Here is a 15,595-nt window from a genome sequence, read left to right as displayed (position 1 = left end):
TAAAGGAGCCAGCTCGTTTCAGGATGACACCCAACTAGATCTACAAGACAACGATATTGAGGAAGGTGTACCAATACTTTGTCATATTCGCATGTCAACTGTATGGCTAAGCAAGCACTGAACTTTGTCATATTTGCATGTCGACTGTATGGCCAAGCAAGCACTGAAACCTTTCCACAGAGTTGGGTGATCGCACTGGACCAACTATCTAGAGAAGGAAAACCATGTAATTGGTCCGGCATACTGGCTCATCAGCTGAAGGAGTAAGTCATGAAGGCTCGACAGTCACACGAAGGTATGCATGTAGAGATTTACATGTCTGCCTACATCCTAGATGCAGTTTGTGCCCGACATGAGTTCCTGGGCTTGGAGTGGGCATGGTCACTGGCGGAGACTGTTGTGAACACATATTTCAAGTTGTTGTCCGAATGCAGCTTCAGAGGAGTAATCACACGATTTTCTGATATTTGAACAGGATCCACCCTGCATGTCAAAGGAAGCAATGAAGGCATTGTTAGGCATTGCAGATTGGTATGCCTCACCGTCTGACACTTTCATCTGAATGTTCAGTGCGAAGAAGCCTCCGCATGTTCTCTAAAGTTTTCCTTAGATATACTTGTCATGCAGGAAGTAGCATATCACATCTCAGCAGGATCGACAGCTAGATTGCAGCGGAAGAAGAAGGCAGCTTGGCCCGCTCTTTCGTTGCGGATTGGGTTATATGATATCCAGAGTATCAAGCAAGCGGGTGTTGAATCAGAACAGATGAAGAAGTACCCATTCGACCTCCGAAGCTTTAACTCGTATGACCCACATTGCATTGTGAATGATCACTACATGAGAGTTCAGTGCAACTAGATCCACGGGGCATTTCATTAGGTCGAGAAGGATTCATGGAGGTATTACTACAGTTCCTCCAAACCCAATGAACAGGGCAGATTCACTATGGAGTGGTTAGCGAAGCAACATGAAGTAGCATCACGGAGAGCACCAACAGTAGCAACACCAGTAGCAGAAACAACAGAGCCAAGCATACAATTGTGCAACAAAGGGAAGAGGAAGATTGTTGATCACATGGAGGAGGAGCAAAGCTGAAAGTTTCGAGTAGATCCACTTGTAGAACAAGCAACTATGGCTATTCAGGAAAAGAGGCAGCATTGCGACAAGCGAATCGTGCGAAGGCAGAGGGATAAGAAGAGAATGGAAGAAGCAGAGCAGGAGTTGCATGAGCTGAGGGAGAAATTCAAAAATAACAAGAGCTACGCAAACAAGAGAGGGAAGCGCAATAGCAGCAGATACAGCAAGGGGTGCAACATGTCCGAACAGACGAAGCAACACCCGTACAAGTAGTTGATTCATCAGAATAGCTAGCATTAGGCAAACAGGGTGAACTATCACAGGAGCGAAACTTTGTTCATGAGATAGAAAAATCACTTCAACAGTTGGATTCAGACATGGAGCAGCAGGAGTTGGAACAGGACACCAACCTCATGCCTCACCACAAAGAGGTCGACTCACCCACTTCAATGCATCTAGATGATGAGAAAGTCTTGAATGACCAAGGAGGCACTGAGATCCCTAGTGGTTAGCTGGAAGGAGAGATGCACAACATCTCCTTTGACGAATCTCATCACAGAGTTGTGCAGTCTCATAGAGTACCAACTCTGGAGGATCAAACATCCCCTGCACAAGTTGAAGAATGAGTGATCATGACTTATGTGCACAAGCATACAACTGCATCGGCCAATGCAACTAGAGTGTATGACGAATCCACTAGCTCAAGTGTTCATTTTCTGATAGCTGAGAATTAGCGAATGGCGAAGGAACTACAGGTGGCCAATCAAGGAGGAGACTTGGTGACAATGTTCGTCCGAGCTGAACTGAAGAAGGCAATACTAGATGAAGTATTGTCCCGTGACATAGTTATGCAAGCATTGTACTCCAAGTTTGGTACCATGCACAAGGCAGTCGTCCATCTCAATAGATGGCAATAATGATGCGCTAGAAGAGCACGCATCTTGTCAAACGTGCATGCTATTGTTGATAACATGCAAACATGGACAATGAAGTACTAGGGATCCTTGCTTCACTTTCCAAAGATGATGAGGGCTAATGTGGTCGAGCTGCAAGCACGTATCCGAAGTTAGATCTGGAATTATGAGGACCTCCCAACTCATCACTAACATACAGGCTTCTCATGCACGAGTATTCAAGAGCATGGATGTTGTGGTGTGCACACATGTGATCCCATCACTTAGGACTCTCACCCAGGCGAAGAAAAAGAAGCATGTCTAACTAGAGCTTGACTCGTACTTCGACGAGTTGATGCATCTCCACTAGCCCAGACTTGCCTATTAGTGTAGACATCATGCACAAGTATGTTGTTGGTCTGGCCACATTGAAGACAATGATGCACATGCTTTCAGATGAGTTGGACAGAGGAGCCCGAGCAGTGTACCTGGATGCTATGGAGGCAAGGTTCAGGTTTCATACGGATGTCACTGCGGAACACACGGACACTATCAGGAACTACAGATCTTGGCATCAATATGTCACTGTTGATCAACATGAGGATGTTGAGCAGTTGGACTTCTATAGTTGTCTAAGTCAGAGTGATGTCTAGTTTGGCTTTCTCAAGCCATTTTTTTCACATGGGTACATGTGCATTGTAATGTTGAGTCATGTCAAGTGTAAGTCAAGTGTCAATAGTGGATGTAACAGTCATAGAGTAGGTGAAGAGTCATGAGGGTAGTTGAATGGTCACAAAGGGGAATGTCAAGGGTCACCCCACCCTTTGCTATAAATAGTCCCTCATAACTCATTGTATAGGCTTTTGGTCAGCCAAGATTCTGATAAGACTATCTTGGAAAGAGCTTGGACAGTATTGTAACATGCCTTGGCTTCTCCACTGCATGGAGCTAGTTCATCTCTTTGGAGGAGTAGGCAGATGTGGCTGTAACGTTCCACTATTGGGGCTAGCAGGTTTACATGGATGTATTGTATGATTGGAACTTACACTTCTTTATATAATAAGAGCCAACACGTTTTCATGCATATGTTGTTATTGTAGTTGGACTGTTCCGGTTGCTGTAGCGATGTATGTTGTTTAACTTACGTAGTTGTGTATGAACTGCTTTGTATGCAATTATATGAATCTTGTTGCAAATGTGTTGTTGGTTTAACCATCACTTTGGATTGCTGGCTAACCTGCTTTCCAGCTTGTGATGCATCTTTGCTTGTGTGTTCCCTTCTTAGTTGAGTACTGTTACAAGTTGCCAAGGGGCGCACTCATCTCAACCCACCTGTGTTAGAACCTCTCATGCACCTTCCTTGACTCAGTCACACCCTTGCTACTGATAGAGTTATCTTACTTTCCTCTGTGCGACATCGCGGTCAAGGCATTGCTATATGACCCACTACTGGGACTCCTACACCAAACGGTCTGAGGTCTAATTGGGACTTCTTACTGGGAGATTCCCTTGACATGTTGGTGGGTCTAGCACCATCAACAACTCCTAAGGATAGGTATTATTCTAAATAAATAGAAGATTATAATTTTTTCCATGTAAAATGAGAGAACAATCGGGAGGAAAATTTCCAACCCAATAGAGGCACTGCCTTAGACCAAAGGGTTTTTTATCTTAGACCAAGCATACCCCCAAATATGTCATGTCCCATGACAAAATATCTAAGAGATATGACTTCAGGTGATAATTGGAATAAATCAAGCACTAAAGGTGACATACCACACTCTCTCATCTATTGCTTCAAGGTATGGAAAGACTCTCTCGAGAGTCAAGGTAGGCAACTGGGATATTATGATTCTAGATGGAGGCACAAAGGATTAAGTGCCATGATGATGGCTAAGTGGAAAATAAATGGAATAACATTAAATGTTGAGATCGAAGAATGCAGGATTAGTACACCATTTTAGCTATGTCAAGTAGTATCAATTCAATCCGAACTCAAATTGGCAGTTGTGGGGATAGAGGCTCGTGACGAGTCTGATCATTAGTTTGGGAATACCATTCAATGTGAGAGGACATGTGCAACATTCGACAAGGAATAGAGCACCATTTTAAGGAGCTGAATGAAGTAATACGCGTACAAGGAAAGATTGCTCTCAAAATGGCCTCTACTAGAATCAACAAAAGTGACGACATCACAGAGGAATAAGTAACATCGTCCACTGGAGACATAACAACCATGGTGGAAAAAATGGGGGAACATGTAAAATAGGAGGTTCGTGATCAATTCACGGTGGTGATATCTCATCTCACTGTCATTGAGAAGGATTTGGAGCTGTTGCAGAACTTTGTGGATCACCTGAACACGAAAATGTTCATTTTAAATTTCAAGGTTGATAACATGGAGGTTAAGGTGGAAGAAACGACGGTTTGTATGCTAAAGGAGGTCTTCAAGCTTGGAGAAATGCCCGCATTTGGAACTCAGGAAGTTGGGGAGGAAGGATAGGGGCACCACAAGTCCATAATGAATATAGTTCTTGGACATAGCGAAGATGCAACTCAAGAGGACAATCCATCAGAGAAGCTGGAAGGAAGTGGGTAGATAATTTATTTTTATATGTAGATGATATGTTATGTCGTTTGGTCAAACTCTATGGGGTTTTTTGGAGATGTTATAGTTTAAATGGTGTAAGTAGAATAGTATTACATAACCAGGGTAGCAATAGATACTCCTATAAAATTAACTCTTGAAAACTTTGAAACAGAGCAATATATGAATGTAAGGGACCTCACTCATTTCCAATTTTGAAATATAAAAATGCTACTCGTTTCCCTTTTTTTTTTAATTAGTTTTATTTAATGTTACTTTTATGAAGTGGAGTTTATGATGACTAATTGTAATTCAAAAGTTATGAAGTCAAGATGTAGAGACAAAACCAATTCCTTATTGAATTAGAGGTATTAGGTTCATGAATGCTTTCTATTCCCTCTTGGGGAGCTTCATCTACAACTACTACTTTCAAGTAATAAAGCTTAATATTTCTGTCTTCTTCTCTATTTTAATTCAACACTCGTAGACAAACAATGTTCTCCTTTTCTTAAACACTAACATTTCAATTGACATTATTCTAATCTACTTCATCCTCCAGATATGATTTTATTACATGTTTCTTAGTTTTTTGGTTTAAGTTTATGTAGTGTGTTCCATTTTGAGAAAGGCTTTTTAGCTTAGCTTAAATAATATGTTTTATTTTTAAAAAAGATATACACCATGAAAAAAATACTTTATTCATTAACAAAGTTCACATTAAAAAAATGATATCTAAATTTATCCAAAATTTTCTTATTATAAAAAAATATAATCGAATATAATATTATTTATCAATACAAATAATATATATATATATATAAACCCACTACTTTCTTATAATCCAATATAATATTATTTATCAATACAAATAAAATATTAATATATATATATATATATATAAACCAACTACTCCCTATTCAATTGAAACAATACCACCCTCTAATAAAAAATTATATATATATAATTATCTAAATATTTATTTTAGAACATATACATAATAATATTAATATAATATAACAGTAAATACATTGACATAAACATTAATCCTTTATTTTTAATCATAAAAATAAACTATCAAAATGATTCCAAATTCATCACATTGAAATTATAAATCAAATCTTCAAAAAGTCAAATTTTATCTATTGCACTTTAAATGGATGTTTCACCCTGCGAATAAACACCCAAATCAATAAGTGATTAATCAGAATCTTTTGTCAAATATATTGATAATATTGTTCTCCACTTCCAAAAACTATTAATGGCTTTACATGGGACAATGGTGCCACCAACTCGAAGGTCAAGAATCCCTCTCACTTTAATTCTATTGTCAACATAAGAGTGCGGTTGGACACAAATGTCTCTTAACAATAGTTTTTAGTGTGGGGAGGGCATCATGTATCTTCACAATAGCTTTTAGAAATTCAATTGAGTTGAAACTAGGGTGGGGGGAGGACATAAATGTATAGTTACACACCGTCGAGGGTCTTATGTGAAAAAATAAGAAATGAGGAAGAATAGATTAAAAAATGAGAGATGAGACGTGGAAGGTTGAAATAAAATAAGAAGTTAAATGTAAAATAATATATATATATATATATATAATATTATTATTAATATAGATTTATTTTAATTACAGATTTAATATGAGTTGAGAGGGATCAAAATTTTTAGACGCAAATTTATTTTAGAGTATAAAAAATCATGTGTAATTTTTTATTATTTAAAATGTATTTTTGAATGTTATAGAAATTGCATAACATGTGTATTAAGCCATTTTATCAGCACATATTACATTGATTTTTTATTATTAATATATTTTTAAATATATGCCAATATTAATTTATATTAAAATATTTTACTCATAACTCACATTAGATATTTTATTCTATATAACATCAAAATATTTTTTTAACATTTTTTTTTTATATTAATGTATATGAAGTTGATATCACGTGTTAAACATTTTTGAAAAGTATAAGGTTTAAACATCTTACTCATATATATATATATATATATATATATATATATATATATATATATATATGAATGAGTTTTGGATACATGGTTATTGGGTGTTTCGTTAAGATATTCTTCAATGTAAAGTCATTGGTTCAATTCCCTGTCACGATAAAGATAAACAAAATTTGTAAGTTCTTTAGTGTATTGACATTCTCTTACCCATCGTCTCTTCCGGTGAACAGAGCCATCCCGGGGAAGAAAAAAAGTGGTGCGCCTGAGGTAGTTGGTAAATGTGTAGTTTGGGGTGCAAGGTACCCACGCCACATCATTGCCGGTGTCCGTGAGGGGAAATACATCCCGTGCAAGAGTTCCCACTCATAATTTTATGTAATACTCCATGAAGCCGCTCGGATGGTACATAGGCCCCTTCACTCTGATCCCTTGTGGTATTTTTTTTAATTATATGGCTTGATAGACATAGTAATGGTGTTAAATAATCCTTGAAATCGTTAAGACTATATCCTTGGCAGCCAAGCTTGCCTAGCAAGAAAAGAACATACATGATAGGGTATGATTGACCTAGAATAGATCTCTACTAATGTGGATAACACGGAGGAAGTTGGTGCTTGCCCACTGGGCTTAAACAGTGTCCTCAGCGAGGATTGACATTGATCATTTCATTTTACTGGTTAACATACCAGTATTTGTCTTCTCGTTTGATGGTGTTTTACTTGGGCTCCAATAAACCTCTGTTTTGGGTTGTGGAGGATCCTTTCTGGGTCGTTTTTGCGTTTGGTGATACTGTTCATCACTGTTTCTGGCTGGACGTGACCCAGATACAGGAACTGTTGCTATCTGAAGGTATTTCACTTATCCTCTGAGGTTTATTATGGTTGTGGTATGTTTTATATGTCACTTGTCTCTTGAAGGTTGATGCGAATTTGCCTGGGGTGAATTAGTTTTGGCGTTTGTCAACATCTGCTTTGGCATTTTTCCTTGATTTGGGAATGTTCATTCGACTCTGTGTGTGGGTTTTGTGGTTTGAGTTGGTTCACATACTAGTACTTATCATTATTTCCATCTATATTTTATGCCACATTTTTACTACACATTTCTCGATCACTCACCGGCATTCACATGCATCCGGGGATTGATTCCTTTCTTTGCCATTGTATTCCTTCCTCTCTTGAAGGCTGGTCTGGTCTAGTTTCGGGTGGGTATTTGCCCTGTCCACAATTATACAGTCCTTTCTATATCTCACAGCCATGCTCGCAGTTTGGATTTCATCTGGGGAAATTTGGTGGACTTGCAAGGGTTGTTTTTGTCTTCGCTATTGTGATAGTGTGTAGCATCTACTATGTTTGGTTTGTTAGCATTGTTCACTCTGGTAATTTCCCCCATTCATGGGCAGTTGCACTCGGCCTGGTTACATTGTATTTTCTGGTTCTTTCTCGGTACATTGTATTTCCGAGGCGGTAGGTGGCAATTTCCTTTCTCATTAATTGACACGTGCCTTTTAGATTTCCTGCCTATTCTCAGATCTGCCTTACTTGTACTGTGTTTTGTCTCGGTTTTAAACCTTTCATGACCTGGATTTAATAATGTCTGACATTCCACTATTTGCTCTTCTTGGGTGTTGTTTTTCCGGCGTCGGAACTGCCCTTTATGGTCTGTGGGTTTTCTTTTTATCTTGGTAACCTTCATTTCCAGATCTGGATTTATTGTTATCTGACAACTCTTTTTATTGCCTTTCTTGCGAGTTGTCATTCTTCAGTGTTCCCATACGGTAATATATGATTTCTGAGCCTATGTCTTGAGGTTTGTGTTATCTGTCAGATGGTACTAGAATGTCCATATGTTTTAATGCCCATAGCATGATGGCCTATCTTCCGTTAATACCATCTATCACTTAATTACTTTGGGCACGTGGCTATCTGACTTGGCTAACCGAATTGGGAGTGGTTTTTATTGTGGGGTCATTGTACTGGGTCTTATGGACGTATTGGACTCTGACACGTTGTCTCAGGAGGCTTTCATCCAAGCCACCCTGGAGGCTGATTCGAATAGCTATAATGGTCTGCGTGGAGGCCGTTGGAATGGCACGAAATCACTCGATGGCTGGCAAACCATTCTAGGGGATGGGTTTGCGCCCGGTGGTGATCATGCATCCTTAGATATGCGGGGTGGCGCCCATGCACGTCATGAATGGTGTCCTGGTCACAAGGTCCGCTCTATTAAGACTACGTCTCCGCCTCCTGCACTGGTATTTGACCTTGACAAATTGAGTGACCATATTACCAGCCTGCAAAAACGAGCTCTTGTGGGGCATTGGCATTTCTCTGATAAAAGTGACCCTGATATGAGATCCTAGATTGAGCAGAAGTGGAAGACCATGTTGGGCTATATGCCAACAGTTGTGAGGTTGTTGTGGGGATGGTACAACTTCCATTTTCTGAGTCAGGAAGACTTACAAAAGACCAAGGCCATCCCATGGATTGATGGACGTAGTTTCCTGGAACTACATTCCTGGTTTATTGGGTTCAATTCCCTGAATAATACCCCGCAGAATAAACTAATTTGGGTGAAGCTGCCCGGTTTGCCGATCGAACTCTGGACGAAGCAGGCCTTGGAGGACATTGGGAATGCAATAGGGAAGTTTAAATATGTTGATCCTCGGTGTTTGGGGGCACCTGATAAGTGGGTCACATGGATTTTAATCGAAAAAGAATATCGGGGTGGCTTCCCGAATGATATAGGATTGCACTGGGGGGAGACTTATCTCACACAGACGCTGGATTACTAGGGTGTCTCGTTCCGCTACTCCTTTTGTCATCATACGGGGCACATGGTGCAAAATTGTCCCCAATGCAGGGGTGGTCGTAAACATGGGCAAAACCATATGGGGGCACCGAACAAGTGTAATCAGGTTACTGCATACTTTCAGGGACAAGAATCGCGACGACATTCAGGGACTTTTCATGGATCACATTCTCTACAATTTTTTGTTCACAGATCTTCTCGTGATGGTATTTCTCCTCGTGATTGTATTTCCCCTGTCTATATTCCATCAACCTCTCACACTTCTGAAAAATCTGAACCCAATGCTATACATTATCTGGTTCCGCCAATTTGTACAACTTTCCTGGATTATTCCCCACCCGGTCATGTTAATCCCAAGCTATATTTGGATCATGACGTCCCGTCCTCCTCATTTGTTACTTATATTCCATCCCCCCCACATGCTACTAAAACTCAGGACCCTCGAATTAGTAGCAACCCTCTTGTCACTCCATGAACCTCCCCTACCAACTCTGTGGGTAGTGACTTGGAAACATTACTAAATCGAAAAACCCTTAATCTTCGGTCACTTACCATTCACAAGCTGGACAGTCTACCTTCTCCCCATATCAGCGCCACCTCGGCGGTGAACATTATTGTCCGACATAAAGGTAACCGTGGAAGCTGCATTTTAGGGGTCGTGCCAGACAGAAATCTTCCCATTCCCCTAATGATAATTTCCTTGTCGTTGTTCCTATTGTTGATATCCCATCTACTCGAGCCCTTTAAGCACGAATGCTCACAAGGGATGTGCCATGACTGCTATATTATCTCTCAACATCCGGGGTTTGGGAACACCCTCAAAGTTCCTAGCTCTTAGGCAATTATTTCACTCTGTTCATCCCTGTGTTATTTTATTACAAGAAACCATGCATTCGGTTTCTAATGTTGTTGTTTATTTCCGGAAAATGTTCCCGCATTGGTACATCTCTGCTATAGCTGTCGCTGAACTATCTAGTGGACTTGTGGTATTATGGGATCCGCTCTGGGTTCGAGCAAAATCCTTTTCCTTCTCAGCTGGCATTCTGATTGAAGCTTATTTTCGTGGGCAACCGGATCGCATTCATATTATGAACCTATAAGACCCATATAGGAATAGGACAGTATTTTGGCAGGAATTGTTTGATTCCGGTATTATGAACCTCTCTTCATTGATTGTCACGGGGGACTTTAACTGTACAGTTGGAATGGGTGAAGTATGGGGGAGGACTGGAAAAGTGGATCCAATTGCGGGAATGATTCACGAGGCTATCATAGAACATAATTTCATTGATATATGTCCACAATCGATCCTCCCTACATGGGATAATGGTAGGAAAGGGGAGGCATATATTGCGAAAAGGCTGGATCGATTCATCCTACATGAGACTTTGATGGATCGCCTGGGTAATGTATATTCGGATGTTATTAGTAATTTTCTCTCTGACCATAGACCTATTGTTCTGCATTGGCGGGTGGGGATTCATAGGTATGGTATGCCATTCAAATTCAATCATACTTGGCTCAAAGACCTTGAGTTTAATGATTTTGTAAACAAGATATGGGCCCGGCCTCTCCCATTGGGGGTTCCCCCTATGGAACATATTTTGGCTAAGCTGGATGTTCTCAGGCGGAATGTAAAAAAATGGCAAAGACAAAAAACACTGGCTCAGCAGAAGGACCTTAAGGAGATCGAACTGGAACTGGAATCTCTCCTTCCTCGGATGTCCTCGCACTCACTACATGAGGATATCAGGACTCGTATTCATGCTCTTGAAAGCAAGAAAAAGGATATCCTATCTGCTATCGAAGCCTCTTGGCGTTTGAAGAGTCGAGCAACTTGGATCAAGGAAGGTGACAGTAATACAAATTTTTTTCATAGATATGCGAATCACCGGCACAATATCAACTCTTTTTGGGAAATTCATGATGTGGAGGGTAGGTGCTTCCAGTTGCAGGATGACATAAGTAGTGTTGTTATTGAACACTTTCATATGAGTATAAAGATGCAGCTGATGGAGATGAAATGTTATGGGCTGTGGAACTTTATCCAACTATGTTTGAAGCCGAGGACAATGATTTCTTTTTAAAGAGGTCACTGAAGGTGAAATTCTGGAGGTTTTAAAATCCTTTAAGCGGGATAAAAGTTTCGGCCTGGATGGGTGGTCGGTTGAGATCTTCATACATTTCTATGAAATATTTAAAAATGATCTCTTGCAGATGGTGGAGGAGTCAAGAACCAGAGGTAATATTCATCCACGAATCAATTCAACTTATATAGCACTTATTCCAAAGAAAACTCCATCCCTGACATTTTATGATTATAGACCTATATCGCTCTATAATCTTATTTATAAGATTATATCCAAAATTATTGTTGTTCGTATGTGGGGGACTTTGTCAAAGTTTATATCGCCAGAACAATTTGGTTTTTTACCAGATCGGCAAATTCATGATGTTGTCGCCATTGCACAGGAGTGCATGCACTCTATTCACACAAAGCATATCAATGCCGGCATTATGAAAGTGGATCTACAGAAAGCGTATGACCGTGTTGATTGGGGATATTTGAGAATGGTTTTGTTTAAAATTGGTCTGCAACCCAGCGGTGTAAATTGGGTCATGGCTTGCGTATTGAACATCAATTATGCAGTTATTATAAATGGCCTTCCCACTCATTTTTTTTCGGGCTGGCTGAGGATTGCGACACGGCTGCTCATTATCTCCCCTACTGTTCATACTAGTCATGGATGGATTGAGCTTACGAATCAAAAAAGCGGTGGAGGATGAACACATTCAGGCTCTGGTAATGGGTATTAATATCAAAGTTTCCCATAGTTTTTTTGTAGATGATGTACTTGTTATGGGAATGTTAAATCGTTTCACTTGGCTGTACCTATTTCATATATTTAACAAATTTGCTATTGTATCTGGACTAAGTATGAATCTACATAAATCCATAGTATATCATGATGCTGGTGACTTGGAGGTGATTGAATATATCAAAAATCTTTTTGGTATTGAAGCAGAACAAATGTTGCCTGGTATGCAATATCTTGGATATCGGATTAAACCAAATTGTTACAGGAACTCTGATTGGCAATGGCTGGTTGATCGTTTCTTCAAGAGGGTTGCTGGATGGGAATTCTGTTCTCTGTCTGGGGGGCCGTGTGATCCTCACACAGGCTGTGCTCACTCAACTTGGGGTATACTGGGCTCATTTATATCAGATTCCAATGGCTATACTAAAAAGCATCAATCGTATCATTGCCAACTTCATTTGGTCGGGTTGTAATGATATCCACAAAATTCACTTAGCCAAAATGACTCATATTGCCCGACCAAGAAACAAGGGGGGATGGGGCATTATGGATATGAATCTCTTTGGTATCTCACTTTGGGTGAAATCACTCTGGCGTGCCATTTTTGGCTCTGGTTTATGGAGTATGGTGATCAAACAGAAGTATATGAAAAATTGGGATTTCATATATTGGTTCCGCAGTCAAAGCATTGGTTTACCAAGTGGATCGGCCATATGGAACAGTATGAATAAGGTATATTATTTCTTCCTATAGCATCTGGTATGGAGTATGGGATCGAGGCATTCCATAATAATTGGGTTGGATAAGATTCTGGGTGCTGGTCAGGATTTTTTGCTTATCTGACAATTTACTTATTTTTCTACAAGAAAATGGAATATTTTTATGGAATCAATTGATCAGCACATGGAGGGATAGATATCCCATATGGAAAACTGCAAATGAACTGGGGATGGCTGATAACCTGGCACTGGAATGGAAACATGTTTGTGCGGCTCTTAAAGCTTTGGGAATATGCCGAGAAGAACAACGTGATAAAATGGTATGGGTAGGGAAAATGAAGGAGGGCAACATATGTGTTGCTGATGTTTATGCCACTTTGTGTTGTGGTGATGATAATATTATGGAGGACCCCATACTTACTACCCTCTGGAGTAACCATATTCCTATTAAAATTATCTGTTTTGCATGGCTAGTATATCATAATAAGAATCTTACCTGGGAGAATCTTCAAAGGCGTAATTGGCATGGCCCCAGTATTTGTGCAATTTGCAAAAAGGAAATGGAGGATAATGAGCATATGTTTCTCAAATGCCAAAAGGTGATTCAGGTATGGAGTAAATTAGCGAAACATTTTGGTTTTACATATCAATATTATCACAACATTGTAGATTGTATTGGGTGGTGGTGCAAACAGAAACCATCTTGGCATGCCCTCCCATTATTTATTTTCTGGTTTATTTGGAAATGGAGAAATATGTATGTATTTGAGAACAGGTCGAAGGATTTTGGTTTGATTCATGAAAAAATTATCTCATTATATGCTCTATATCCCACACATGAAGGAATCCCAAAAGAAATAATTAACAAGAGCAACTGTCCTCATTTGGAACTTCCGTGTGCTTTCTTTGATGGCGCTGCTCAAAATAGTATATGTGGTTGCGGTTTTTGGATAAACATATCAAAGGATTTACAATATAAGGCTCATTGGAATGCTGGCCTAGGTACAAACAACAAGGCCGAGGCTATGGCATTATGGGGAATGTTGTGGTTAATAAATTTCCTTAATATTCCGGAGATCCATATATATGGGGACTCAAAGATCATCTTGGATCATGTCAAAGGGAAGGCACAGATTAAAAAACAAGAATTGCATGGCTGGTTAAGGAGAATACAAGGTCTTTGGAATCCACTGGGGCAGCCCACAATCTGCCATATTGGAAGAGAATATAATCAGATTGCTGATGAGATATCAAAAAATGGTCTTCATGGTGACATGGGACTAGTGCATTTGGATATTATAATGGAAGACAAGAGGATTAGCACAGTGGAGTATACTTTTTCTAGATAAATCTATATATGTTATATAATCTTTTTTGTATAACAATTTTGTTTTTTTGTATGCAATAGGGATCGACATCAGTTAGAAGCACTAAACTTTATAAATATCGACATCAGGTAGAAGCACTAAACTTTATAAATATTCCCTGCAATGGGTCGATATAGTTTTATATCAACTATTAGAGGAAGTCAGTTGTTTTGAATTAACTTCTTCATAACTGTTATTACTTACAGGCAGCACTTATCAGATTTCTCCATAATAACTATATATGACTGCTCATGTTTTTATATGTGGAACTGGTTTTTTAGTTTCTCACAGGAATAACTGGGTTATTTACCTGTTGATTATGCAGAATATAACTATGTTACCAGAAACGGTATGGGAGCATTCGTTTCCGGAAAAAAACGCAAAGAAAACGGAACGGTACGGAAAACGCCGTTTTGTACGGTCGTTTTCGTTTTTCAATGCATGAAACCGGTTTCTCCCGAAACGAATGGTTTTTTGACACGGTGTTCTGAAAAACGTTGTTCGTTTATTTGTAACGCTTATCTCATTCCAAAGGTTGGTTTTCTAAGAAACTTTGCTCTGGTTCGTTTTGTAGATAGTTTTTAGGGGCGGTTTCATGGTCTGTCGTAGTTAGCTTAAAATTTCTTTAACAATGTTTATTTAGGGATTTTGTTCGTTAAAATTATATTATTGGGATGTGCTGGTTATTGTTATGTTTTTTTAATGTTTTAATTATTTTTTCTTAATTTTCCTGTTGGTTTTATTTAAAAGTGTATTTAGTGTAGAGTTTCTTATATAGTTTTAGTGTATTTAATATTTAAAAATTATCTCTTTATACAAAACTATAAATTTAAATGCACACGGTTATATTATATATTATTTTTATTATTATAAAGATTAATTATTATTATAATGGATTAACAATAAAGTTTTGAAAGTTTGATGGTAAATTTTTTTAGGTTTTGTCTAGTTGTAGCGTTTATTGTTTTCAACCCTTTCGTTTTTTCTATGCAAAATGTTAGTGGAGGGAGCAACACTTCTTCCTATAGCAAGATAGTTGAAGGTAGTAGTAATTCTAAACAACCCTCTACTTTTGGCTCAATTCCCCAATCCCAATGGAGCTCAATTCAATCTTCACCATCCTATTACCCAACTAGGGAAACTACATCCTAGTAGTTGCTTACCAAATAGTACAATATAGCCCAAATTTGAGGTCTGCTCAAATAATATGGGAGAATATACACATGATATGAGAGATCATGTACTCATCTAGAAATTTCTAGGGATATGGCCTTCAAAAAAATCCCACTCTCACTAGGTCCAAATCAAGTGGAAATGGAAAGGTCAAATCAAGCTTGAGTTCAATGCCAAAGGT

General features: G+C 38.9%; 1 protein-coding gene across 1 annotated transcript; it reads left to right on the top strand.

Annotated features, from left to right (window-relative positions):
* The first annotated feature begins 10,490 nt into the window (after positions 1 to 10,490).
* Positions 10,491 to 12,123, top strand: LOC149225289 (uncharacterized). Its single transcript, XM_089379906.1, has 3 exons — positions 10,491 to 11,193; positions 11,346 to 11,437; positions 11,554 to 12,123. The coding sequence occupies exons 1-3, from the start codon at positions 10,491 to 10,493 to the stop codon at positions 12,121 to 12,123; spliced, it is 1,365 nt and encodes a 454-aa protein (XP_089236032.1).
* The last annotated feature ends 3,472 nt before the right edge of the window (positions 12,124 to 15,595 follow it).

Source organism: Pinus tabuliformis, chromosome J, assembly GCF_031772625.1.
Source record: "Pinus tabuliformis cultivar Carrire ecotype Pingquan chromosome J, CPIR1, whole genome shotgun sequence".
In the NCBI taxonomy this organism is placed as follows: Eukaryota; Viridiplantae; Streptophyta; class Pinopsida; order Pinales; family Pinaceae; genus Pinus; species Pinus tabuliformis.
This window is presented reverse-complemented; position numbering and strand designations above follow the sequence as displayed.

What these genes read in the sequence shown, in the direction of transcription:
- LOC149225289 (XM_089379906.1), top strand. Translation starts at nt 10,491, where the DNA reads ATGAACCTCTCTTCATTGATTGTCACGGGGGACTTTAACTGTACAGTT. An exon ending in TTGGATCAAGGAAGGTGACA is followed by an intron (nt 11,194 to 11,345) that starts GTAATACAAATT and finishes ATAAAGATGCAG; the next exon opens with CTGATGGAGATGAAATGTTA. An exon ending in TTTTAAAGAGGTCACTGAAG is followed by an intron (nt 11,438 to 11,553) that starts GTGAAATTCTGG and finishes GATCTCTTGCAG; the next exon opens with ATGGTGGAGGAGTCAAGAAC.